The 27,977-nt window shown below is 40.0% G+C and overlaps 1 protein-coding gene across 11 annotated transcripts; it reads left to right on the forward strand.

Annotated features, from left to right (window-relative positions):
- Nucleotides 1-179: 179 nt before the first annotated feature.
- Nucleotides 180-27,968, forward strand: LOC127063944 (rho guanine nucleotide exchange factor 17-like). Of its 11 annotated transcripts, none has more exons than XM_050994302.1 (25): nucleotides 183-2,028; nucleotides 4,402-5,044; nucleotides 7,832-8,012; nucleotides 9,641-10,498; nucleotides 11,622-11,858; nucleotides 11,948-12,509; nucleotides 13,823-14,245; nucleotides 14,784-15,087; nucleotides 15,221-15,518; nucleotides 19,075-19,152; nucleotides 21,116-21,193; nucleotides 21,401-21,505; nucleotides 21,598-21,711; nucleotides 21,813-22,099; nucleotides 22,355-22,492; nucleotides 22,601-22,695; nucleotides 22,809-23,037; nucleotides 23,115-23,206; nucleotides 23,296-23,563; nucleotides 23,644-23,751; nucleotides 23,819-24,061; nucleotides 24,132-24,199; nucleotides 24,285-24,611; nucleotides 24,717-24,890; nucleotides 24,993-27,968. In XM_050994302.1, the coding sequence occupies exons 3-25, from the start codon at nucleotides 7,851-7,853 to the stop codon at nucleotides 25,253-25,255; spliced, it is 5,511 nt and encodes a 1,836-aa protein (XP_050850259.1). In that variant the 5' UTR covers nucleotides 183-2,028; nucleotides 4,402-5,044; nucleotides 7,832-7,850; the 3' UTR covers nucleotides 25,256-27,968. The 11 variants fall into 11 exon arrangements, with proteins under 11 accessions (XP_050850265.1, XP_050850266.1, XP_050850267.1 ...); XM_050994301.1 differs by lacking the exon at nucleotides 4,402-5,044 and having other exon boundaries at nucleotides 184-2,028; nucleotides 24,993-25,276; nucleotides 25,371-27,968; XM_050994308.1 differs by lacking the exon at nucleotides 4,402-5,044 and having other exon boundaries at nucleotides 180-2,028; nucleotides 15,227-15,518.
- Nucleotides 27,969-27,977: the final 9 nt, after the last annotated feature.

Genomic DNA, 27,977 nt, shown 5'->3' on the forward strand with positions numbered 1-27,977 from the left:
ATGCCTTGGTTGGAGTTATCCGAAAGACGGTATAGTAAGAGATCCCCCTCCAAGTATACTATGTGGGGACCCATCCCTTTGGGTCTCCAGCGCGGTCTCTCTCTCCGGAGAGACGGTCAAAGTTTTCTTCAGCGCCGGTACGTTCGCGTCTCTCGTCTCGCATCGGACACGATACGATACGATACGATACGACACGACACGACACGACACGATACGACACGACACGACACGACTTCGAGACTCGACGACTCTCTCTCGACGTCTCGATTCGGTTCGGTTGCATAGGCGCGCGCCATGGTCTCTCGCGTCCAATCCGGACACCACCAGCACGAGTACCAGCAACACAAGCAGTACCACAGCAGTAACAGCAGAACCAGACTCGCCTCGTGCCCAGCTGGAGCCGAACTCACGAAAAACTCGTAGGAATTCTGTTCTCGTCGCGCGACCGATAGGAAAACCATTTCGAAAAGCGTACGTTTTCGCGTCTTCCTCGTTATCGTTCTTCCCTCCACCATCTCTTTTCCGTTTCATCTTTATTCTCTTATTTCTTGAGCTCCCTCTTTCTCTTTCTACTACTTCTCCTTCTCCTTCTCCTTCTCCTTCGTCTTCTTCTTCTTCTTCTTCTTCTTCTTCTTTTCCTCTTCATCGAGTCGTTCTTGTGCCAAGAGACCGCGCACCTACTCGAACCTTTATCTCTTTCTCCGCTAAAACAGCACGCTTCTCCTCTTCCTCCTCCTTCTCTTCCTTCTCTTCCTCCTTCTCCTCCTACCCCACCTCCATCTCCATCTTCTCCTCCTACACTTCGTAGCCGGTCGAGATAGTCGCTCGAGAGAAGCCAAGAGAATCTCTCGAGGAAAGGACGACGTCCTTTCGTTCTCCCTACGAACGGAATAAGATACAGAGAGAGAGAGAGAGAGAGAGAGAGAGAGAGAGAGAGAGAGAGAGAGAAAGAGAAAGAGAGAGAGAAGGAAAGAAACCGAAAGAAAGAAAGAAAGAAAGAAAGAAAGAAAGAAAGAGTGAGACGGTGAGTTTTGGAACAGCATCATGACCGATCGAGGGTAAGGGGGATCGAGTGGCTCAAGGTCGATAAAAGGATCGAGACGCCGACTTTACTTCGTTTCAAAGACCTCCCCGAGTTCTGCCTTCTCGTGGGTGTATTCTACTTCGAAGAAGTCACTCCGCAAGAGGATATTTTTTATCTGTGAATATACGTCAAAAATACGTAACGTAGCACCGTATAATACATTAACCCAAGGACGATCGGTAATTTCGTGAAATTTCAAGTGAATTCGTTTCGCGGGTCGAACGTAATCGGATGTGAAAAAAAAGTTGTTTTCTTCTTCTTTTTTTTTTTGTTTCTTATGTTAACGAAGGAGATATTCGAAATTGCAATTAATCGTCTGGTGTTTCGATCGATTCGAAACGAATCGTTTTGGATCTCAACGATTCGTGAGATTGCAGTATGCATCGGTCGTAACGAGGACGTCGAAACGAAGATAGCAAGACAAAAAGAAAGAGACAGAGAGAGAGAGAGAAAAGGAAGTTTCGTTTCGTCGTTTTAAAACTTATCTTTGAGAAATCGATCGAGGCGATCTGTTATTTATCATATACCGATCCGTCAAACTGTTCAGATACGTTTGCGTATCTTTCATACGGATCATCATCGATCATCGATCGATCGCCGAAAGAAAGTAATATAAAACGTGAAGGAAGACGAAGAAAAGAAAAATAATAAGACGATAAAGTACAGAATTTTAAAGAAGAATTTTGAAAACTCATTTTGAAAAAGGAAATTCTACCGAGAATAGAAAATACTAATAAAGAGAAAGAAAGAAGAGAAAAGTAAAAAGGAAGAAGGAGAAGGAGAAGAAGAAGAAGAAGAAGAAGAAGAAGAAGAAGAAGAAGAAGAAGGAAAATAAACGAAATACGAAGGGAAACGGGAAGACGTACGAGCTCGCATGGAAATTAACGTCGTGGGAGTAGGCCTCGTTTCTCGGACGAATCGCGCGGAAATTTGTCGCGAAAAAAGTAAGTCTAGCTCAGTCATTTATATCTTTATCGTTATAACGACAATGTGTACGACGATGGCGAAGTACATTTTTCTTTTTCTTTTTTTTTGAGAAAAGAATGAAGCGAATATCCGAACGTTAGAACTATAGTTATATATCCCTTTGCTGTTATCTCTATCGTTGGTAGTTGTTGGCGATCGGAGAAAGGCGAAATTTGTCCGTGATTCCGACGATCCCGGAAGCTGGATGCGCGCGCGTACTCTTCCAGAGAGAAAGAGAGAGATAAAGAGATAAAAAGAGAGAGAGAGAGAGAGAGAAAAGGATAGACGAAAGGTATTGTGATGGTAAAGGCGCAAGACGAAGGCAGGAAAGGAGTCCCATCCAACGTGGGCCGTGTTAGAACCAAGATTTCTTCTCCTGTTATTTCTTATTCGTCTATTTTCTTCTATTTTCTTCTCGACGCAACAACCTGCTCTCACTTCCGAGTGAAACAGTATCCTCGATGAATCAAAACTAACCGGAGTCGAAGGAACCGAACCATTACCAGTTAAGATACATAAAATCGACGTGAATGTGTGTATATATATGTGTGTGCACATCATATATACATATATATCTAATCGTTGACGAAGACTCGACGAACTTTGCTATTACCTCTTGTTAAAACTAGGTCGATATAGATACAAAGTGGCTGCCGAGCGTTCCACAAAGTTCAACTTCGTTGGTGGGACTAGAAAATGTCAACCTCGAACGAAGCAAACAATTACGAGAGGCTACGCGGCGCGTTATCGTTTTATGTAACGCAATGAACGTTGCCTACTCGTCACGGTCCGTCCATTCAATAAATTCTATTAGAACACAGCTAAATTCGAAAATGTCTGTCGTCTTGTTACATACTTTGTGCGAAATGACAATAAGAATCTATAAAGAAGTCGTTCATGGTTCGATATTTCTCTCTCTCTCTCTCTCTGTCTTTCTTTCTTTCTTTCTTTCTTTTCGTCTTTGTCTATTTATCTATCTGTCTCTCCCATCTTTCTTCTTATTTTTCATCCAACGTTAAATCGTGTATTTTGATAATCAACAAATCGAATGGACGTAATCAACATCCGTCTATCTATCTATCCATCTATCTATCTCGTTTCTTTTCTTTTCTTTTCTTTTCTTTTATTTTCTCACTATCACTTATTATATTTTCAAACAAATATTCAATTCTATAATATTTGATCGTGATTGAATCCTTCACCGAATCGTTTCAGTTCTCGATCATTTTTATATTTCATTCTCGCACTTGAATATACAAACCCGACAAAGTCCACATTTTTGCGTGGAAAGCGATCGAATTTGAAGTGGAAAAGAGAAAAATATCTTTTATTAAAAAGACTGAGAGAACAGAGACAGATACGTATAGCGGGACAGCTGACTATTCGAGACGCGTAAAAATGTCTAAATCCGAACTTCTTTATCCGTCCGGCTCTCTAACGGACCGAGCTACCACCGTAATCGCGTAAAGCGATCGTTGCGCTCTTAATTAGAGGCGTACCGCTCGCTTGCTCAACGCGATCAACCTTCGAAGAAACTTTCCGAACGTTCGTTGAACGAATTTAGACAGCCAACGATATCTCGCGAGCTTATCGATACGGCCTCGAGCACATTTTTTGTTATTTCTTTCTTTTTAAATCTACACGAAAGTGTATCGGTTCGTTATCGTCGACTTTAAATTATCGTTTAAATGCCGTAAATCGAGCATACGAGAGACTAGAGAAAATAATTATTTCTAATACTCGTATATGCGGTTACAATTTTATCGTACGCGAAAGAGAAAGAGAGAGATCGTACGTATAATCGATCGTTTAACGAGTAAAATTTGTGTAGTAATTTTCTCCTTTTGTTTTTTCCTTTTCTCTATTTTCTTTCTTGAGAAGACGTTTGAACGAGAGATTAAAGAGAGAAGAAGAAAAACAAAAACAAAAAAAGAAAAGAAGACAAAAAAATCAGACAAAAAGAAAAAAAAAAAGATGAACATAAAATGGTATCTCTTGTTCCATTTAGAATCAATATAGACTTGGAAGTATAAGTAGTTGGTATTACCGGAAACGTTCGACGTCGCCTTTTACGGATACTTCGAACGTTATTCGAAAGAAGTTCCGACTGTTTCGGGGTCAACGTACTCCTCACACACTGAGAGGAACGTATATAGATACTACATTGTCTACGAATGGATTTTCCGTTTCGAAACATTACGATAAAATAAAGTCTTCTTTCGAGAGTCGTTTAAGTTAACTCGTTTTGGAAGGAAGAACCCGACGAAAGAAATATAGTCTAGAATCTTTAGAATCAGAACATTAGATCGTACTGCAATTTTCTATTACGATTAACTTCCACGGTTTCGTAGGAGAAGCTGGCGAAGATCAGAGGGATGATTCTGTGTTGCTCCTCTCGGCCTTTGGCTCTCGAAAGATACGACGTATAAATACCCAGCTCGTTGCGCGTTCCTCCTCTTTTCTCTCTCTCTCTCTCTCTCTCTTTCTTTCTCTTTCTCTCTCTCTCTCTCTCTGTTTCTCTCTCTATCTCTCTCTGTCTTTCTTTCTTTCTCTCTCGTATGGCACGGACTCTATTTAGATAATCTTCCGCTTAGCGGGAGCGGCACTCGCCGCGCCAAGGGAGCTTCTTCTTCGTGGAGGCTTTCACCAAGGTGGCATCTTGTTTTCCACCGTTGAGGGAATCAGCTCGTAGCTGAGAATCTTTTCTTTATATCTCTTTCTCTTTTTTGCTTTTTTTTCTATTCTATATTTCGAAGGGCTCCATAAATATTTCTCGAAAATTATCGAGAACGTTGAAGTTATGGAGTCCTTGAAGAAAGAGGGATAGAGAAAGAGAGAAAGAGAAAGAGAGAGAGAGAGAGAGAGAGAGAGAGAGAGAGAGTTCGCGTCGTGAAAGTCTTTCTCTCGCGAGGAAGGAAACGTGAAAGGAGGAGGGATCCAAAGGATCCATCAATACGTGAGGATCTATTCCTATCGGCTCGTCGCCATTTATCGGTAAGAAAATCGCTTTCGTTAATTTACTTTCGATCTTGTTATTGTTTATTTATATTTCTTCGTTGTAATTATTTTATATCAATCGAAAATCTATATATATATACTCTTTTATATGTAAATTATATATATATATATAAATATATGTTTATATGTTTACGTACAGAAGAGTTAACCGAAGAATTAAAGAAGCATGAATTCTTTGTTTACGCTTGATTAAACGCAAAGAGTATAGTGGTTAGTTCTCGTCGTTGTCGTCGTCAAAAAGCTTAGTATATCTTCCCACCGTTTTCTCTATCTTTAGCGTATCTCCGAGATCGCCAACATCCAGCAAAGATAAAGAAACATCATCCGTGGAATTCGCCAAGAGTAAGCTTGATCTGGATTACGTGGAATTCGATTATCATTCTGTTACGTGTGTACCTATACACACACACACACACAAATATATATATATATATATATATATATATATATATCGATGCTTTTAATTCACTAGTTTATGGATCTTTTAAGGAATTTCGAGAGAAGAGAATGTTCTTCTCCTCTTTGCCGGCAACTCAGACGACAAAGTAGTTTATCGTTTCGCAAATAAACTTCTCCCGCGGGTTGCACCCTCGTCGTGTACATACACTCTTTGCTTTTCGTTGCGATGACAAAGCATCGCGAATGTTTATCGGTTATTTGCACCGCGAATTACCTCTCGTACAAACGCGCCTAATGGAATGTAAGTACTTGCGGTGTTTGTCACGATCGCGTTGAAAAAGTACCTCTCGTCGTTTCTTTATCTCCAAGTTTTGTCGAGAAGTAGTCATAACAATGTTCATGCGACTTGTTCGTTGTCAATTAACGCATAAAACCAGCTTGTTTTTATTATTATTATTTTATTTTTATTTTTATCCTTTTCATTTCTCTTTCTCTCTCTTTCTTTATTATCGCTAAAAAGAATCGAGTGAATTCCATTCAGTGTAAATATGTACCTACGTCTCGTAAAAGTTATGTAAAACATTGTAAACGTATGTGAAGAGTGTACCTGTCTGGATCAAAGTAAAAAAGTGCATTCCAATTTTGTCGAACAAGACGCACGACATTCCAATGGTACGCTCGTCGTGTCGCGAATGTTCCGAATTTAATTAATTTCGGTCTGTTCGAATGTGGCTCGTGCCGACGTGATGCCGACGAGTAGAGATTCTTGAGTGAGTCCATGGAATTCGCAGATTTTCTTTTTTTCTTTTTACTTCGAACGAAAGTACGAACGAGAGATAGAAGGAGAGTGGAGAGTGGAGAGAGAGAGAGAGAAAAAGAAAAAGAGAAAAAGAGAGTTAGAAAAAAACAGGAGAAACGAACGAAGATACCTTCGAAACAGCCTACCACCTACGATCAAAGTTTCTCATTTTCGTTATTTTCGATACGATCCTGGCAAAGCTTCAATTCGTATTTCGGCCAATTGAACTTGGGACCTCGAAAAAGATGTCTCCACGAGGAGAAATCGACTTTAGAAAATTATTTTGAGTCATGCACGATTCTCTTGTATTTTCGTTTATTCGATATTATCGAATTCTTCTTTTTCTCCTCCTCTTCCTCCTCCTCCTCCTTCTTCTTCTTTTCACTTCTCTCCACATTCCTTCGAAAATAATGACGTAAGTTTTACGCAAGCTATAGCGATCAAATATTATTAAATAATTTTACGTACACACGCGTAAAGCCAAGAAACAGACACGGTAGGTGCGATTCTTATCGTACATAGCGTGGCCGTTATCGTTCGTCGATTTCATTAATTCGATTTCGATTATGAGTTATATCCATTAAGTCGCGTGCGTTACCACGTACATACTTAAGTACGTGTTATTTTTAACGCGATAACACGCACTTCCGGAATAACGATACATATCATTATCGACAGACGCCATCGCGTGTTTCTTGCGAACGCATTTGGAACGCGTCTTCTTCTGCCTTTGCTACTGATATTTGATTAGTTTTTACTTTTCTTACGATTGCACGATCTCGAGAAAGTAATACGGCTTCTCTCTGAATAGATATATAGTCAAAGAATCCGATAACCTATACATCAAACATGTTTACAAAGTTTGATCATTTCGAAAAAAAAAGAAAACGCGAAGAAAGAAGAAAAGAAAAATCGAGATACGAAAATAGTCGAATTCCTACGAAAAAAATGATCTATTTCCTGTTAAACGTTCGACGTTATTAGACGATTAATTACGACATAATCCAACGATATATTTGCCCACTATTAATAATATATAACAAACGTGAAAATATTAATATCAAGCGACGAGAGAAATATAATCCTCGTATCGATCAATCGTCCGTGCGGAACAAGAGTTTATAATAAGGAAAGAAGAAAGAGAAAAGAAAGAAAAGGAAAGGTAGAAAGAAACGAAAAAAGATTCTTGGAGGATATAGAAAATTTGTTGAAGAGCTACGTATTCGTGAACTACGGTCGTGTATATCGGTATAGAACGATCGAGTAATCACGAAGAAGGCCGAGCACGCACTATCACGCACGCGTGCGTGCGAGCAGCTGCGTGAATTATTGCGAACGTTCGCGCATTCCCCACCATTCGTTCTAAGTAGTCCGATTTGATTTATTTATTCTTGCCACGTCCTACACGAGTTTCATTAAGGAAGTATTATAGAACATTTGAACAATCTTTCTCAAAAGTTAAATAAATTTCATTATTTGAAATCGTGGAATTTTACTGTCGTTTGTCCGTCATCTAGATCGTCGATCGTTTAAATCAACGCCAAAACACGTCGAATATGTTTCAGGGTGAGGGAAGGATGAAGAATGCCCCGCGTCGGAGGAGACGGGGGTGGCGGGAACGAGAAGACAGGAGCCAGTGGCTTCGGAGGATGGTTGGGAGGAGCTGCGAGAGCTGTGACCGGAGGAGGCGTCGCTGGTGGATACGTCGTACTGGGTGGCACCAGATATGGTCTGAGACTCTCACAGGTATATATACGTCGTAATGATCGTAATAATACGTAAATAGAAAATATAAATAAACCTGACTAAGATTGTTGATCTTATTGATATGTATTTAGATACGATCGAATCATAAAATTCGTTTAATCGTAACTCTCGTTTTTATGTTCGAAGGAAGAGAATAATTTTATGGATACGTACGATGATAGTTTTGTTATGTTACTCTACGGCTGAGCACAGTTACGATGTCGTCGTTAAAAAAGAAAGAAAAAAAAAAAGAAAATAATAATAATAAATGAATAAAAGAGAAAGAGAGGAAAGATAAAAACGTGGGAGATAAGGTTGTTCTAAAATAAACAAACATAGTCTTGAAATTTTACTCGTCTCTGTACTCGTAAAATATGTATCGTTGTTCGTATCCTCATGATATCAATCGAATGTTTCAAAGAGTAGAATATCTACTCGCGGATTATTACATAAGGCGTTAGCTATAGGATTTGTTCGATAAAAACAAAGTTTAGATCTCCCCGATCGGAAAACGATTCCCTCTCTTCTTCTTCGTTATTTTTCTATCTCTTTTTCTTTTTTACTCTTTTCTTTCCCTTACCTCCGTACGAATCATCGTAATAACCTTCCGCCCGGTCGCAATGACCTTCGCTAAGTGACCACGGCAAAGGATTCGTTCGGCAACGAAGAAAACGAAGACGCCAAAGATCCTAAACTTAGAATCGATCGCGTAAATAGAATCCGACCAGTCAGTGACTCGATCTTGAACCGCCTCTCCTTTCTTCTCTCTCTCTCTCTCTATCTTCTTCTGCTCTTTCTGTCATTCTACTTGCACCGTTTCCTATCCACGTTCATCCGGAATAATATCCACTTGACGTCATAGATATACCGTCGACGCGAATCTCTCGCCGCGTGCACGCGACAAGTTTCTCTGCCAAGTCCTTCGATCCTGACAAATCACCGGGCATGAGACGGCATAGCCGAGCACGTCGGAAGAGGTAGCTGACAATTTTCGTTGGAATTCTTCGTTCGTGGAAGATCGACTGCCAAGTTGTCGGCGTTCTTGTCGTTCGCCGACGATTAAAAGAACTTCATCGATTTGTTTAAAAAAGAGAGAGAGAGAGAGAGAGACTCGTCATTGCGAAAGATTTATAGCTCATAAATCGTTTTATCGTGCTCGTTCGTTCCTTCGTTTCTTCTCTTTTATTCTTTGTAACTTTAATTATAGAAAAAACGAATAGCAAGCGTGTTTTTCTAACAAACCGCGAGAGATACCGAAGAACGCTGAGCGCATAGAACACCAACGTAAGAGAGGATCCGTTTCGGAGTAGTATATCAAGAACACATTCGTGGGAAGAAATGGCGTCGACTTACTGGCGTCGTAACGACGCCATTGTTTAACAGTATATCTTATTCTGTTACCGCGAATAATATTTTTCTAGGATACTCTATATACGATATCGATGAAGGCTACGCTGTCTTCGAGGATAGAAAAAGAAAAGAAAGAGAGAGAGAGAGAGAGAGAAAGAAAGAAAGAAAGAAAAAAGTAAAAAAGAGGAAAAGGAACAAAAGTAAAAGAAGAAGAAAAAAATAAGAAGAGAAAAGAGTATAGAATCTAAGAGAGGATCGTACGTTCTTTTGTGTTTTAGGAAAGTCTGCCACCCGCGAGCTCGAGGGAGGAATCAGCGGAGAGAAGACGGAAGAGAAATTCGCGAGAAAGCGAGTCGAGAGAACGGCTGACGGAGAAATTGGCGGAGAAGTCGTCGATCGATCTGGCGTCGAGTATAGTCGAGTGTTGTTGCATCGGACCACGTTCTCGGTTGCCTCTGCCGAGGATCTCAACGACAGCAATAACAAAGGCCACGACAATAGCAACATCGTTACCATTGCTATTGCCATCGTCGTCATCCTCGTCAACAACGGTGGCGTCGACGGTTGGCAATGTTGGAAAAGTTGGAGGTGGAGATGGAATTGGAAGAGAAAGAGACATTGACGAAGTTTTGCCGCCTTTTTCACCTCCTCTTCCACCTTCACCAGCAACAGTAGTAATAGCGGCGGCACAAGCAGAGCCATCGTCTTCGTCGTCTTCGTCTCTTCCTCCCACGTTTTCGAAGAGTCGTACCACTACTGTTGGCGTGGAACAGCCGGTGGACGCGAAGCTGGCGGCTGCTCGGCCAACGCCAAACTCTAATAATAACCGCGGGATGCTGCAAAGCACCACGGTGGGGAACGAGCAGCACCACCGCCAACAGCAGCACCAGCACCAGCATCAGCATCAGCAGCAGCACAATCAACACCACCAGCCACAATCATCCGCGATCCCATCGCCGTCGCAGCCGGTATCTTCCGTCTCTACTTCTTCTTCTTCTTCTTCTTCCTCCTCGACGTCTTCGTCATTGCACCCGTCGTTCGACTCCTTCTCTTCGCCGAGCCTCCAAACGCAACACTCAGTTTCCGTGCCGCGTCAGCTCGCGCAGTGGACCAAGCATCAGACCCTCAAGCTCCAGGTACAACTCGTATCTCCTCGTATCCCGCGTCCTTAGCCTTGCCTATTACTCCCCCTACTTCGAGTAACGCGACGATATACCATCGAAAAATATTCAAGCCATTTCACGATAAGAAACGACCGGCCTTGTGATAACGGGTGTCAACGAAACAAACAAAGGTGGAGTGCTTCCGGGCAGGAAAATATCGCGTCAGAAGCCTCGAGGTAGGTTTCGTTAGAACGGTGTCGAGGATCGTCGAGTACGATTTCGACGCGAGTACGCGTAACCTTGACAGGTATATTTATCTCTCGCTCTCTTGGTCGACGATACGCACGATTAAGAGATCGCTACCGCGCTCGTATCGCGTTTCTTACAACTTCTCGCTTCTTTTTCTTGCGTTCGTTCCTACACAAACTCTCTCTTCGCCCTCTCTCTCTCTCTCTACCTCTCTCTCTCTTCCTCTCTTTCTCTTTTAACGATTGATTCGCTCAAACTTTCCAAAATTAAAAGGGAATATTAGTGAAGTGTCCGAAGCCCTAGGGCTTAGTGAAAACGCTTACGAGCTGGTAGGTAGATGCCTAGTCGAAGAACGATATTCTATTTTCGTCGGCGTCCGTCTTTTCTCTTCGCAGCGGGCGCACGAGGCTGCGTTGTATTTGCCCACGGGCCGCGCGAGTGCAGGATTTGATGGAGAGAGAAAGAGAGAGAAAGAGAGAGAGAGAGAGAGAGAGAGAGAGAGAGAGCGTGCGAGAGGAGAGAGAGAGATGAGGAGAGGGAGAAAAAAAAGACAAAATGGTGGGAAGAAGCAATGGATCGAACGTAGATTCTGGCAGAGTCCGTTTTCTTCGCGGCACGATTTTCCTGGCGAGAGGGAAACTATAACTCTCCTCTCTTCTTCTTCTTCTTCTTCTTCATCATCTTCTTCTCCTTCTATTGGTCGTTCTTTCGAAACGATCCAGATGTAACTCGTCGTCGGTTAGACGAGTTCTCTCTAAACTAGTCGCGCCCACAGAAGAATCTATGCTGTTACCGTTTCTTTTTTTAACGTCGTTGTTGAACTTTGTTCGCGCTCGCGTTAAATCTCGTGATAATATTCCGGTGAATACGTCTTCTTCTCTCTATTTCTCTTTACCTCGTTATATAGGAACCAGCGGTGATAGCGGTGGACCGATTGCACAGGTTCCGCTGGAGCGGGGGTGGAGGAGGAAGCGGGAAAAAATCCTCTTCCGCCCCCCGCAGCGAAAAGGCCGAGCGTCTTCGCGAGCTCACGGAAAAACTCAAAGGACCAGCACCTGTCCCACCTCCTAGACGACCTTCTCGTACTCAAGCTTCCTCTCCGCCACCGGGAGGATATCAGCCATCTTTTCAATCTCATCAACAGGTAAAGAACATGTTTTAACGAAAACGTAATATTTTCGAATACGATCGTGTGGAAATATCCGATGTATTTTTAAATTGGAACATTCACAGTCGGTTCAAGGTTGCGGTCGATATGATAATCGTGGGATCTATAGGAATCATGAAGCCGGTCTTCAGAATCAACAACAATATCATCAGCAACAGCATCCAAGGGGTATTGTTAGAAGCGAAAGCGTTGGCGAGGAACGTCTTACTGGTACAGACTCGATGGTCACTGGTAACGAGAGCTGTCGAAAACAACAGTTCGCTCATGACACTTCGAAAAAGTCCTCGAAGTCGGGCAAGGTGACGGAGAGGAATAGTGGTGACGTTGGTGACGTTAAAAATGACGCGAATCTCGTCGTCGGTGTCCCCGTCGAGGACGCGCCGACAACAAAACAACAACATTTGAGACAATACAGTGATTCAGTGGTAGATAGTGCTACGAGCGTGGACGATCTGTGCGATACCTTGAACGTGTCTTCCACTGGTACTGGTGGCAACAACAACAACAACGAGGCCGAGGCCAGGGATGCGGTCAGCAGGTTGGAGTCCCGAGGACCATTGTTGACTCTTCAAAGAGCCGGTGCTCCACTCAGGAGTGCGTCCTTCGGTCAGGTGGATTTCAATCAAGGTAATTTTGCGAGAGGGGAAAAAAAGGGAGAGGGATGAGAGAGAGGGAAATTCGTTGTGAGTTCATTCGTATTGTGTGAGACATCAGATTTATTTTTGGTAGCCTTCGTAATCCTTCGCGAAGCATTACTCGTCGTTAATGAATCCGGAAGCCAAATAACGACGCTGGCCGAATCCGGTGTATTACGTTTCAACCCTGAACTACATACCAACGTGCTTTGACTTTCATAATATGGTCGAGACTGTAAATAGGAAACATTTCGAGATGCGATACGATGCAGAAAGAGAGAGAGAATGAGCCAGAATGTACTTAAACATCGCAGAAAAAACCTACACAATATTCCTATTTATCGATTCGCAATAGTTGCACGAAAGAGAATGAAAAATATTTATACGAAAATACGTAATATCTCATAATATCTCGCGATTTTGTCATCAAACGAATAAATTCTTTTCTCCGAAAATGATCGCGGCGTCGTGTCTTCCGTTTATTGGTGAAAAGAAAGAGAGACGATTTCCCAATGAGTAACAAGGTCGAACTTCTTCGTCTTGTCGGCATGTCGTAAGACGGAAACGTCGTATTTAATAGAGTACGAGAGGCAGAGAGAGAGAAAGAAGGAGGGAAGGAGGGAGATAGACACCTTATACGTTCGAAAGGTAGCTGACGAACGAAACTAGGTATCTCCTGAAATATCGTCGTTACGATTTCCTCGTGCGTTCATGTTTGGGTTCTCTCTCTCTCTCTGTCTTTCCTTCTGTAACACCTTCTTTTCGGCCTTCCTCCACTCCTCCATTAACCGAGCAAAAGATCAACCGAATGTTTCTACTCGTCGTGCGTCCGACGCAACCCCTTTCCTCTCTCTTTCTTTCCTCTCTCGATCTTGCTTTCGTGCTCTCACTCCTTCTCTCTACGTTCGTTATTATTGGATCGGACCGCCTCCTCGTCCTGCTGCTTTGCCAAGCTTACGTGACACTCGAGGAGATAATTAGGACTTCTCTCTCTTTCTCTCTGCTCTCTCTCTTTCTCTGTCTCTATTACACGATCTTAACCGTGCGAAAAACGACGATGTACGAGCATTCGAGTTATTATTAAAAACGTTCGCGCGTAATTAGCTTCTGGAGTACGTCAATGTACAATGATTAATGTTGGTCAACACGTCTTTACGAAATCTGTTAGAATCGTTTCGGTGGCAGATAGGGTTAAGCCGATTCCAACGTTTACAAAAGTTCTCAAAGAACTTCCGTGATCGCTTAGAAAGGAATTGGTTTGATCGAAAAGGGAAAGGGAAGAACACGTTTTGATAATCGTTACAGCGAATCGTCAAAAGACTCAGCCAGTGGCAACGAGTGCTCGTACGGAGAACAAAGATGTCCGTGCCAGTACTCTGCCTCGTCGACGAGGAGATGCGATACCAGGTGTCTCGACGTCTCAAAACAGCCCGAATCGGCAAAGTCCAAGGACGTCGACACCGAGCGTCGATAGCGCCGTTGGTTCGGCCGAAGGACTCGGTGTACCTCACCAAAGCAATCTCGAAGAGATCCGACCTAGGAGCGATGGTTCCGACAGTTTGGCAACATCCAGTGCTCTTACCAGCCCGGAACCACCGGTACCGGAAGTTCACGAGCAACAGCCGAGGTTGGAACTTCAAACGGATGCTTCACCGACCGAGGTGATACCTTCCGAGCCGATTTATCAAGTCGTCGATAGCACTCCGATCGATGAGATCGTTCAGAAAGGTCAGATTTCTTACATCTCGAAATATCTAACGACGGAACCTATGACGTAGCGACGATCGAACATAGGAAGTTTAACGATTTAGAATATGAGTTTATTGGGATAGAGATATCGTGAAAGGCTGAGACGTCTAAATATTTTCAAGGAGTCGTTCGATAGAAAGGTGCAAGCGAATTCTTACCGGCGTCGTTATTTTACGTGGCACTATTTTCAGAACTGTGGGTGCCAGGATCGAAATAGAAGTTCGAGCGTCATCGAGTTATAGCCATCTTCATTGATGACTTCACGCTCGTTCGTTCATTCGCGTCTGCAGAATGCTATTCACAATAAACAATGGCCATAGCCGAGACTAGTGGTGGTTTTACCACCGCTCAAGGTAGTCCGACTCCAACGTGCGCTCTTCCGTTCGAGCGACTCGCGGGAAATGGTACTTGCTCGTTTAATGCGTACCTGTGTTAACTTCTCTTCCGTTTGTCGCTATGATTTGAACGCGTTCTTGCTTGCGACTAACTGAGACATTCAGAGGAATTCATTTAACAGAGAACAGAATAGAGCCGCACGAAGTAATCGTAACTCCGCCGTTGGAGGAACCAAGACTCAGTCAAGCTAGCGAGGGCAGCGAGGCACCTAGCGAGACACCTTCGGAAGCGTCCTCTCCACCTGGTAAGACCAGACGTTATCGTGGTGACACTAGCAAGAGAAGAAAGGGTGTGTACATAACGCAATGGCCAGAACCTTTGGACGCCGACAGAAACAAACTTACTGCTCAGAGCAGCGAGGAAAGAGATGAGCCACCTGCTACACCAAGCGATTTATCCGATTGCGAAGGACACGCACCGCGAAGGTAAGAGATGGAAAATTCAACATTTTTCACTGTTCTTTTTGCCGCATGAAAAATATTCCTTCGAATCGAAGAACCGATTCAAATTGACGTGAAATCGTTCCTGTATATTACATGTTAATATCTTGTTTCTAAGGTACAGCAAGAGACCACTCCGTGGTCCTTACGGTCAAATGCTTGAAGCTGAAATGGCTAAGCCTCGTGCAACTGATATATCTCTGGAAGAAGGTCTCAGACCTAGACGCAAAGTATCCGCCAATCTCTCGTACAATACCGGCGCTAATAGTAACTCCGAACCACCTACACCTTGTCATCATAGAACTACCTCTAGTCCAAGCAAATTAGAGGGATTACCTGGACCAAGTCCTGAGTTACTCGCTGAACTTTTGAGAGGATCTTCCGAGAGAGTAGCTCGTGCACCTGCTCATCGAAACGTAAGTCAATCGAATTCTTTGCTACGTTTTCCTTCTCGTATATTTCGGAAACTCCTCGATGTTGTTCCTCTGAATCGAAGGAGAAGAGTGAAATACGTACGTTCTGCGTGAGTCATAGACTCGTTCGTTCGTTTCGCGGAAGACTGCATCGTGCTTCTAAAGGTCAAAACTCCAGCGATGGTTTAGCTACATCCGGCATCGTATGTGCGTGCGTTAGCGTAGACTTCATGAATGAAGCAAGCTCGTGAGGAGAAACATTATGACGTCAGTCGTAAACACGCTACAGAGAGAGAGAGAGAGAGAGAGAAATACTTTCTGACGAAGAAAATAGTTTATCGTTCGTCGATAGAAAAGACGAGATATTTCTCCTTCTATTTTTCCTTCTCTTCCTTCCCCTCCCTCCTCCTCCTTCTCCTCTTCCATCTCCTTCGAATCCATCCATTCGTATTTTCGCAAAGTCGATACGAGTTATGGGCCCGAAGATTAAATTCTTACGTTCGTCTTCTTCTTCATATTTTGCTTGTAATCCGTGATGTAAAGTGGTCGATAGTTGAGGAATTTGCTCGGACTACTATATTAAATTTCGAAGAATGTTACGGTTATACGTAAGAACGAGATTCGAAACGAGTGTAGTCGAATTTTCGCTTTTCGACAACCCAAGAGAAATGCGTATCCCGGGGGTCTTTGCCGCAGACTAAACAAGTGTCGTCGTCGAAATAAATATGGAGCACGAGTCGTTGGAAAAATGCGCCTCGACCGAATAATTTACGGTGAGCGATTCGCGTTTCACGAGACGATTAACGCGATTGAAAAATTTTAATGATATGGGCAAAAAAAGAAAAGAAATAAAATAAAAAAAAAAGACGGAAAATAAATAAATAAATAAATAAATAAATAAATAAATAAATAAATAAATAAATAAATAAATAAATAAATAAATAAATAAATTAAGAAATTAATTAATTAATGAGTAAAAAGAACGAGAAAACAAGATGAAAAACGTTTCAATTTGGGATGTATTCGAATTTATAGAAATTATTTAGCATTTAGATGTAATAAAGACAGATATAGATACATAATTACATACATGTATATATACGTATATTTAGTGCATTTCCCATACGTTTAATCACACGTTTCAGAGAAGCTTTTGCATCACGTTCAAAGCTATTCCATAATCAAAGGAAACCTATTAACGAGATCGTCTGTGCGTTCCATGATGCAAATGAGAACTTTTGCTTATGTCCATCCCCCAGAAAAGAGACAAGGTCATGGTTGCTCGGTCTGACGCAGGTGTCAGTTTCCGGTGTCGCCCACTAAAGAGATTTGTGCGAACGTTTACGCATGCTTCAACGGATTTAGAATATACCCAATGGCGCAAAAATGTTCACGGTCGGACAGTTTCAATATTTTCGATCGGCGAATTGATCGAGTGTTAATAAAAATTCAAGTACTCGAATATACATATGAAATGAATCCTTCTGTTTGTCCGTCAACAAATGAAAAACAGAAGGATAGAGGTAGAGAGTGACGATGAAAATGAATACGTCACTATAACATAATTTTCTCGGGCAATAGGATTATTTCGTCGAATAGAATTTCACGTAGCATTCGTATCAGTAATGACCATGGGAGATAATCATTTAACTTTGATAATTTTCCAGACTTTAAACGTTTTCCCTTGCATGATCAGATATAAAGGAGAAAATGAGTTAGAGTGACAGAAAGAGAGAGAGAGAGAATGATAGAGACAGAGAGACAAGGAGAGAAAGAGACAAATAGGATGATGAGGGCAAGGCCGTAAGCAAATGGAGACTAATAGGAGATGTAACGTAGAAGGACGAAAAGATAGCTGAGCATGAGGACGAGGTGGAGAAAGGGGAGGAGAAGAAGTGTGCAGGATTCGTGTATGATCCACGTGAAAAGCTTACGCGCCGGCGTCCGAGAGGCAACAGCAGCCACCACCAACGGTGCTGTGGCGCTTCTATTCGGCATCGATCAGCCTGTTCTTGAGCCCGTTCAGTTTGGATAACATCCTTGCTACTCTACGATCGTGAGAGATACTAACTGTTACTTTTCGGAAAAAAAATTTAATTTATAAATAGTAAAGTAAAAAGTAAATCTAGAAGAGTTCATTACGTGTGATCACCGAAGAAAATAAAACGGAAATCGAGCCGTCGGTTTTAAAATCCTATCTTTAACGACTCTTTCGAAAAGATACTTCGTCATTATCACGGGTGGTGGTCAAGGTCGCTTACGTGTACCTATCTACGTGGGACACGTGATGACCTTCTCCCGTTTATCTCGATATATAAGTTTTGACGTATGATCCGATCGTAGATAAAGTGAAAGAAAAAGTCAGAATTTTCTCGTGAATATCAGAAAGGAGGAATCAATTTTCTTTGAGAGCTCGCGAAATAATAGACTATTGTGATTCTAAAAAATTAGCGAGAATAAGGAAGAAAGGTGTTTAATGATCTTTCATGATTCCTCTTTCGTTTTTCTTTTTTCTAGAATACAATCTCGCTTCGTATAAACTCTCGGCATTTGCGCCCGTTCTTGTATGAAAATATACGTTCCATTGATTCGCAAGTGCATCCCTTGAACTTGATCTCATGCGCAAGACGTCATAAGCCCGTGTAAAGTCGAGTTTATCGAGTGGGGAAATCAAAGACGAGTGTTCGTCATTAACTACCGTAGAAATTCAAGAAAAATAAAAGAAGAGGATGGCGGAAAATACTAACGACGATACTAACGACAAACCCATCAAGTTTGAGCTAACCGCGGGCCGCAGTAGTATCATTCCTGTTATGAAAAAATGCGTAGGTGCTTTCTAAATTCCTTCCTGTCGATAATCGATTGATGTACGCAGTTAACATAAGCGCACAATCAGAGGTCATTCCTTTAAAACTTTTCATTTCGTCTCTAAGCCACTTTTATTTCTTTCAATTACGATTGTTATCTATTTTAAAGCGTGCTTTATTAGATAGATTTTATCAGTACTTTATCTGAATCAGTAAAAATAAAATAATGATACCGAACGGAATGTCGACCTCTCTCTCTCTCTCTCTCTCTCTCTCTCTCTCTCTCTCTCTCTCTCTCTCTCTCTCTCTCTCTCTCTCTTTTTTACGTTCGTTAATTAAAACTTTTCATCTTCCGAATAGGTCCCGTAATATCATTTATCACGAACAAACGAATAAGCAAGCAAACGAACACTTTGGTAATTACTCTAGGTCGGGAAATCATTTTCCATGATAATGCATATATCGGTTGACCAACACGTGGCACAATACAGCACGTGCACGTGCTTTGTATGTATAAAACTCACGTATAGCCTTTTCTTGCATGAGATCACATTCTGTCGAGATGACGAAGACGATGGTAAAAGTCAGATTATTTTCTTTCGTGGAGAACCTCTAAGGTCAACGATGTCTCTTTAACGAAAGCAAAATAACGTGACGAATTAACCGTTTGATTTATACACGCATACGACACGCACAAATGATCGATATTTTCTATAAATCATCACCTTTTCTTCTTCTTTTTTATGTTTCAGGACACGAGAACTCACGTCGTCATCGAGCTTTACGACACCGAATGTTCGTATGTCGAATCTTTGCAAACACTAGTCAGTGTAAGTAATTTTAAATGCTATCTAACGAGATCAAATGTATATTTATAACGAAAGATCTATCAAATCAATCGTATCGTAAGATTGTGTAATATATATGTATTTCTTTTGTAATCAAACCCATATCGATTAACGTACTACACGATTCGTAGAACATTAACTCTCTTACTATCTGCATATTATAATATCGAATGAATTCGGTCTGTTACATCCGGCACATTTCTATATATCGTACATGTCATTCGTTCGCGGAGATACGTATATTGAAAATAGCAGGGAATATGGAAAGAATGTCGAACATTTTCATCTTGTCTATCCCTTCGTTCTTTTTTTTTCTTCTTCTCTTTTTTCTCTCTTCCTTTCCCTTCCTTTAAAATAGCGAGCAACCAAAATAGATCTCTATTAACTATAGAAAATTTTTTAACGAGTTTCATCGATTTCGTCATAGTTTATATCGCAGGCAAGAGATTTTGGAATGGCCCGTTGTTACATCTCCCAAGAATCGTCCTAAGCTTCGCACTACATCGACCAAAGTCGTACGAGTTTGATTGTCATATTTTCCAAACAGCACCTAGCCACCCACACGCATCGAGAGGATCGTTATTTTGGAGGATCTATTATTTCGACATTGACCTTGGCTGAACTACGTTTAGAGGCTACGATTTTTCATGTCGTCACAATAACGAAAAAATACGATAAAAGAAGAAAGAAAAAAGAAAAGAAGAACAAGATAACTCGAAAGTTGGAAAAATAAACTCGACGATTTCTCTCTCTCTCTCTCCCTCTGTCTGTCTGTCTTTCTCTATCTATCTATCTATCTATATCTATCCATCTACTCGCAATTCTCTTCCCTTTTTCGAGGACGTTCGTACTACTTGACGCTGCACTTTTGAAAACGTTAAAGGTCAAAGACAAAAGGTGCGAACGTGCATCCCATTATACGTCTAACGAAACTTGTATATTTTTACTTCTCAAATCATTTCCTTACTTTTCTATTTTTATTGTCGTAGTTGTTTTTTCTTTTCTTTTTATTTTCGTCTTCTTTACCTTATCTTTTGTACGTCGTTACGCTCTGTAATAAAAAAGAAACGATATTAGGAATGCGTAGTTAAGTTACTTCGCACGATAATATAACAAAGGCGTCAGGTAATATTTATCGTTCTCTCATACGATATATCAAATCGAAAATAAAGTTCAACGTGCCATTAGTAGATCGTGCCTACTGTAGATCCAATGAAATTTTTTTCTTTCTTTCATTCTTTCTTTTTTTTGTTTCTATCATCTCAACCATTCCTTTCCTTCCTTCCTTCCTTCCTTCCTTCCTTCCTTCCTTCCTTCCTTCCTTCCTTCCTTCCTTCCTTCCTTCCTTCCTTCCTTCCTTCCTTCCTTCCTTCCTTCCTTCCTTCTTTTCGTTCCCTCTTCACGTTTCAGTGGCATGCCGAAAATTTGTTTATTCTCGTCATGGCCATTCTCTTCCTACTCTTACTATTACTACTACTACGAATACTACGATATATTCAGTTCCTTTATTATCCATTCGACCGATGTGAACCTCGGAGACTCATAAATTCACGAGAGGAGCGATTTAAAGCATCGTTTTTCTCAACGTTACATACGAAAAGGAAGAAAAAAAAGTAAAAAAAGAAAAGAAAAAAAAGATGTCCACCACATTCCTCGCACTTCATTAACCCTGGAGCAATTGATTTTCTCCGAGAGATATATAACTTCCATTGAATAGTAAAGTCGAGCTAAAGCTTTTCTTTCTTCGTATATATCAGAGTTTAACATATTCGTGAAACGAATCAAGATTTTGCATTTGTCAGAAAATAAAATCATCGACATTGATTTATGGATATGTATTATAGACACACGCATGCGCGGATGTACCATATTATATACATTCTTGCTTCAAGTTATTACACCATAAGGGAAAATATTGCGAAACGAAATTCGATTTTTGTTCCAGAAATATCTGGAGCCTTTGAAAAGTCCTGAGTATGCAGGCTTAGTGGACGCTGCTATGGTGGATGAAATATTTTATCAGGTAAATACTTACGCGTGTCCTTGTTTAATTCAATTTACGAAGAAAATACAAGGACGACATAATAAGAAGAATATAATCATATGATTATATAGATTCTTTGTAAGTAGATTATTAAAAACTTGTTGTCCCTTTCTTTCTCCATCTATTTATCTATCTATCGATCGATCTATCATTTTTCTACCTTTCTTTCTCTCGAATATTTCGTAGATCCCAGAGATTCTTAACCACCATGAAATCTTTCTCGACGAATTACAAAACCGTCTCGGCAGTTGGGAAGCAAGGCAGACCGTAGGAGATGTTTTCTTGGACGTAGTGAGTATTATTTCGCAAATTAATATAAGAAAGTTTTAAAGCAAGAGAATGAGTCGAAATTAAAGAGACAATTTTCTCTTGGATATGTTCAGTTTACGAAGCCAGTCGTTCTAGAGGATTACACTCTTTTCTTGGACAATTGGAAGTCCGCGAGAATGGCGATAAAAACATGTCAAGGGAAACCAGCGTTCGCACGATTTCTCGAGGTAATTTAATCGCGTATCATCGTTCTAGATATACAAAAACCATATGCATTTATCTATATAACATATGAGATTATCCTTATCGTTTATTTCTTCTTTCGTAGACGATGGAACGCGAGCATAAAGGCAAACTCGGTCTTGATCAATTGTTGATTAAACCGGTGCAGAAGATCCCGCGTTACGAGCTACTTATTCAGAGACTTATCAAGCACACTGATCCAAGGCATCCCGATTACAAGTACCTACAGGCAGCACAAAAGGAAATTCATGAATTGGTTGTGAAGATCAATTGCGCGGAACGCGAGTCTCTCGAATGGGAACGTCAACAAAATATTTTGAGAGAGCTTCAAGCCCTCGTCGAAGGTCTTACTGGGATCGTTACGAACGATAGGTTGGTTTGGTTGTTATTTCATAGTAATTATCTCTAGATAGACATTTTTCACCTCATCTATGTAACCAATCATGTAACTAATCATTACCTATCGTTTGCAAACCCTTATAATATATGTATATATAATATTTTCCTTTTTATTTCATCATCCCATTTTTCCCAACGAATGAGCCCATCGATTTTCGATATTTACTTGGCTATGCTCGCGGAATAAAAAAGGTTCATTACAACGATATATTCGTTTTTTACGGCTAGAATGTTCGTCCGTCACGATTTGGTTACCATAGCCTCGAATCAGGGCACGCGGAAGGAACGAGCTCTCTTTTTGTTCAACGACTTATTGGTTATTACAAATATCAAACGACGAAGTGGTGCGATAAGGAAACCATCTACGTAAGTACATAGTAACGCGTTCCTTTAATGCGTTTTCTTCTTATCTAATAACTTGCGACACGATGATTAATTGATCTATTTGATGATCGATCGGTCGGTCGATCGTAGGAGCGCTTCCCCGAACACCTTGATCGGTCTTCTCGAGGCTAACAAGTACAAAATGTTGATGAGAATACCATTGGATAATCTCGAAGTGGTAAAAGGTATCGTGTCAATGTAGATAGAAAAGTTTGTGATCTACGTTAGATCAGTAACATTCGCTAGAAGGACGAATATATCGTCAGCTGGTCTCTCTCCATCGATCTTTCCTTCTCAGCCAAGGACGAGGATCTCAAACGGATGGCACGCGAAGTTGATCACCTACAGGAGGATTGCGCCACGTTGAGCCAAATCCAAGAACTAGCGGTTAAGATACATGGAAATAAGACACAGCTCCAGGATGTGATCAAGGACATGCTGTATCAAACGCAACGGCAGCTAACCGAAAGGAACGCTGCTCATTCTGAATTGGCTTGTCTGGAATTGGCTTTGTCTGGAATAGCACAGTAAATCGATTCTCGATACTTTCTCGAATAACCTCGTGCCTTTTTTTCGTAGTTAGTTACCTACTGTACTTTTTCAGGTCGGACATCGAGAATATCAACATCGTCTTTACTAAGCCTGACAACAGAGCGAGCTGGGAGGAGAGTTTCAATGAAGCCAAACAAAAATTGAGTAAGTGAAAAACTAGCTCCTCGGATAAAAAAGAAGGAAGAAGGAACTTTGCTATCCTTACCTTTGCTACCCTACGTTATCAATTTCAGCGCTGCTTGCCGATCGAAGACTGCGCCCGGAGTTCGCCGGTCCTTTACCCGTTAGAAAGACACGAGCTGGGCTTCAATTCACTTGCGCTACACCTACGTTATCGGCAGGGGAAGAATATCAAGATGTATGGGTGTGCAACAGCGACGGATACGTTGGGCAGGTTTGCGTGTTGAGTTTGAGTCTGGAACAACCTCAAGTTACATCTTGTAACGGAGTTTGCAATGCCAGAATCCTTTGTGTTGCTGCGATACCCGTTTGTACTTCTTGGTACGCGTTCGCGTTTCGCTTCCTTCTTTTTAAGCGTGGTCAAATGTACACTATTTATTCGTTGATTATTTCCTAATTAGTACGAACTCTTCATCATCCATCAGTAATACATTTGTGAACAGTAAAAGCGGCATCAGTATTTCCGTGCAAGATGTTGACTCTGGTAGTGATAATATTCAGTTAGACAGGTAATAATATATGTGTTTACGATATGCATTAAATTAAGCTCGTTTTACTACTCTCATCCTTATGCAGCAGCTCGAGCTCGGACGAATCGAATTCAGACAAAGTTCCAAATGCGGATACTTGTAAGGTAATCACAGGTGGAGATGTTTCTAATAGCGACAACGCTATTGTCTTCGAGGAGGAGTCCAATCAGCCTACCATGTGGTTGGGGACAGAAGATGGATGTATTCACGTTTATAATTGTAGCGACAATATTAGGATAAAAAAAAATAGAGTAAAGATTCAACATGGTAGCAGTGTATATTGTATCATGTAAGTCGATTTTCGGGAAGACAAAATGTTTCTTATGCTATAACTAACTCTATATCCTTTTCTATTATAGATATTTTGACAATAAAGTCTTTGTGTCACTTGCCGATGGCGATATAGCTATATATACACGAGATCACAGTAAGTTCGTCTTATCATTATAATTTTGTCCTTACGATAGTCGAATATATGAAAGATATAAAAATATTATTTTCATTGGATTTAGCAGGAGGTTGGAACACTTCAGATCCAACGATAGTGTCCGTAAGTACTGCATCATCTCCAATAACGAAGATGCTTCCGGTGTCTGGCAAATTGTGGTGCGGTTGTCATAACTCCGTGAAAGTTTTTAATACACATAGCTTGAACATCGAACACAACTTCGTGGTCAGCAATGATGCAAGTCGGGCGGTCACTTGTATGGTAAATTCTGGTAGTTTCGGTGTCTGGATTTCTTTGCATAACAGTGCCGTACTTCGTCTCTTCCATGCTGGTAATTACGAATGCTTGACGGATATAAATGTTGCACCGGCGGTTACCAAAATGCTTGCTAGTAAGTTTTAAATCTTGAACGAAATCGTAATATAAGTTTCTCTTTTAACGAACACGTATTTTACCTCCAACGATATTTATTTTAACGAAAACATTAAACTTGCTGCAGGTTGCGATGACATAATAAGACAACATAAAGCAGCCTGCCTCAGGGTAACCTCTTTATTGGCTTGCAATGAGTTATTATGGATCGGTACGAGCGCTGGTGTTCTTTTAACCGTGCCGATACCACACATCAAGCCATCCACGCAAAGAATATCTCAACCTCCCATCATAACTGGTTGGTATCGAGCTCCTGCGGATCTTCCTCTTTCTCTCCTTCTCTTCTCTCTCCCTTGGAAATTGAGATTTTAAAGAGTTTTTTTTTTTTTTTTTCTCAAAGGAATACCTCACGGACATACGGGACACGTGAGGTTTCTAACATGCGTGGAAACCGGTACACCATCGAAACCAGAACCACGAACAAAAGTGAATCGGCACTCTTTGAAATCGAAGAAAGTGCATCAGAATAACATTAATCGTGGTAAACTCTTGGTGATATCTGGTGGCGATGGTTACGAAGATTTCAGGGGACCTCAAGCATCCGCGGAATTACAAGCAGGACGTGAAGATTCGACGAATCATCTTCTTTTGTGGAAGATGTGATGTTTTTGTGCACGGCCCAAGGTATCGATCTTCTTTTCTTAAATTACAGAGAAAAGATATCGAAGATCGTATTAGTTCGTCCGGTAAAATGTGTCTTGGTCAAAAAAATTTTTAGCAGAGGGTCGCGGTTCACAATAGTCGGTACGACATGTCGCGGGAATCGTTCTTGTCGAATGTGCAGCCAACCTGTGAACACTGTAACACTGTGCCGATCTCGGATAACACGGAAGGATCGACACGACGATTTTTCAGGGATCGAGGAAGAGTCCTTTGGTTACTCCTAGCGGAGTGCATCAGAACCAGGATAAAAGTTCCGTCATCGACAGAACGAAGTCAAATTTGTTTTACAGGATGGTAAAAATCTTGCTTAAGGATTTTTGGTCGAGAGAATAGTAGCTTTTTCGAGTTTCGTCCTCGATCGAAACGAGATTTTCTTCTTCCTTTTCCTCTTCTTTTTCTTTTTCTTCTTCTTTTCTTCTCTCTCTCTCTCTCTCTCTCTCTCTCTCTCTCTCTCTCTCTTTCTCTCTCTCTCTCTCTCCCCCCCTCTCTCTTTCTTCTTTAGTTGGATTCGTTCGAGGAAAAAACTCTCACCGTTGCCGTTGAATTTGTCCAGCAAATTACATTGAAGGCACTTATGATGAAAAATTATCCGTCGTTGTCGTTGGTGTTGGTTGAACTTTGTCTAAAAAATTATAAAATCTCCAAGGACTGTGCTAGTTTATTATTCGAGCATAGATCTTGTATTATCGTCGGACCTAGAATTAGTAGGACAGTGGAAAATAAAAATTTCTTAATGTGTCAATATCTTGTTATAATAGAAACGATAATCATTAATGTGCAGTACCTGAAAGGGCTTCGAAAACGAGCTTATAACGTTTTAAATGGCCTAAATTAAACAATGAGATTAAAAGGTTCATCACTTCTAACGAATGTTAAAATATTGACAAGATTTTATCGTTGTTCTTTGATAATACAAAAAAAATCCAAATGTACCTCGTTATTCATTTTGAATGTTTAAATGATGTAAATTAATGTGTCCGTGTCCGTAATGATGAAATTAATGTGTCCGTGTAGTCCGTGAAAAGATTCTATGTAAAAATAATAGTTTTCAATTGAAGATATATCACGTCTTATGTGTGTGTATATGTGTATGGTGTGCGGGCGTGTATGAGGTGTATGAATGCGTGTATGTATGTGCGTTTATGGGTATACACGGGAATGTAGACAATGAAAATGATACAATTATCCATATCAAAACAAGAGTGCAAATTAATGAAACGAAGTCGTCCTTAAATTATGATTAACTTATCTTGTGGTTCCTATGCTTACATGCGTATTATAAATTAACGCGAAGTACGTTTCGACAATAATTTATTATCAAGAAATTTCAAAAAATTGCTTCACACTTGATCAATGAAAATAATTCGTAACATCGAAACGCTATATGGTATGAATGTTAAGGGATGAGAAGCATATAAAAAACTATTTTCTCTATTATGAAATATATATAGTTAAAATATAGAAAATATATAGAAAAATATATAGTTGTTCGATATAATATGGATGTGTAAATATAAATAAATATGTGTTCAAGTGTGAAGAAAAGTAAAAAAAAAAAGAAAAAGGTAATTGTAATTTTGCTAATTTAAGACTGAATGAAAACTACAGATGACGATATATACAAAGTTATATCTATTATTCTTCGATCGTATATTTGTGCCACTTTATTGTGTGAACGAATGAAACATTAATCGAATATCTTTAATCAAATTTACTGCACGTGCACATTCTCGAATAATATTTTCTTTTAGATTGAACGACACAAATAATATTTATGTAAAACAAAATATATGTACGATGTTATTTCAAATTTATCTATATAATACATGTTGTAATTACAACAAAACAAAAAAGAAAAAAAAAGAACATCTATATAATACATGTAATTACAACAAAACAAAAAAGAAAAAAAAAAAAGAAAAAAAAAAAGAACCTATATAATACATGTAATTAGAAAAAAAAAGAACATCTATATAATACATGTAATTACAAAAAAAAACAAAAAAGAAAAAAAAAGAATAAGAAAAAAAAAGAACATCCATATAATACATGTAATTACAAAAAAAACAAAAAAGAAAAAAAAAGAATAAGAAAAAAAAAGAACATCTATATAATACATGTAATTACAAAAAAAAACAAAAAAGAAAAAAAAAGAACATCTATATAATACATGTAATTACAAAAAAAACAAAAAAGAAAAAAAAAGAATAAGAAAAAAAAAGAACATCTATATAATACATGTAATTACAAAAAAAAACAAAAAAGAAAAAAAAAGAACATCTATATAATACATGTAATTACAAAAAAAACAAAAAAGAAAAAAAAAGAACATCTATATAATACATGTAATTACAAAAAAACAAAAAAGAAAAAAAAAAGATCTATAGAATACATGTAATTACAAAAAAAAAACCTATATAATACATGTAATTAAAAAAAAAAAGAACCTATATAATACATGTAATTACAAAAAAAAAGAAAAAGAACACGCGATCATGCGTCAAATATTTTTAGATGTAACATAAATGAATCCATATCAAAAGCAGACTTTAAATAATATACGTATAGACAAAAGATAAGAGCTTGAGCTTTTCGTGGAAATAATCTATTTTTTGAAAAAGAAAATTAAAACATAAGTGTAAAAAAAAAAAAAGATTAAAAA

The sequence above is a fragment of the Vespula vulgaris genome, chromosome 5 (genome assembly GCF_905475345.1).
Source record: "Vespula vulgaris chromosome 5, iyVesVulg1.1, whole genome shotgun sequence".
NCBI lineage: Eukaryota > Metazoa > Arthropoda > Insecta > Hymenoptera > Vespidae > Vespula > Vespula vulgaris.

What these genes read in the sequence shown, in the direction of transcription:
- LOC127063944 (XM_050994302.1), top strand. Translation starts at nt 7,851, where the DNA reads ATGCCCCGCGTCGGAGGAGACGGGGGTGGCGGGAACGAGAAGACAGGA. An exon ending in CGATGAGATCGTTCAGAAAG is followed by an intron (nt 14,246 to 14,783) that starts GTCAGATTTCTT and finishes TTCATTTAACAG; the next exon opens with AGAACAGAATAGAGCCGCAC. An exon ending in GATAATATTCAGTTAGACAG is followed by an intron (nt 23,752 to 23,818) that starts GTAATAATATAT and finishes ATCCTTATGCAG; the next exon opens with CAGCTCGAGCTCGGACGAAT.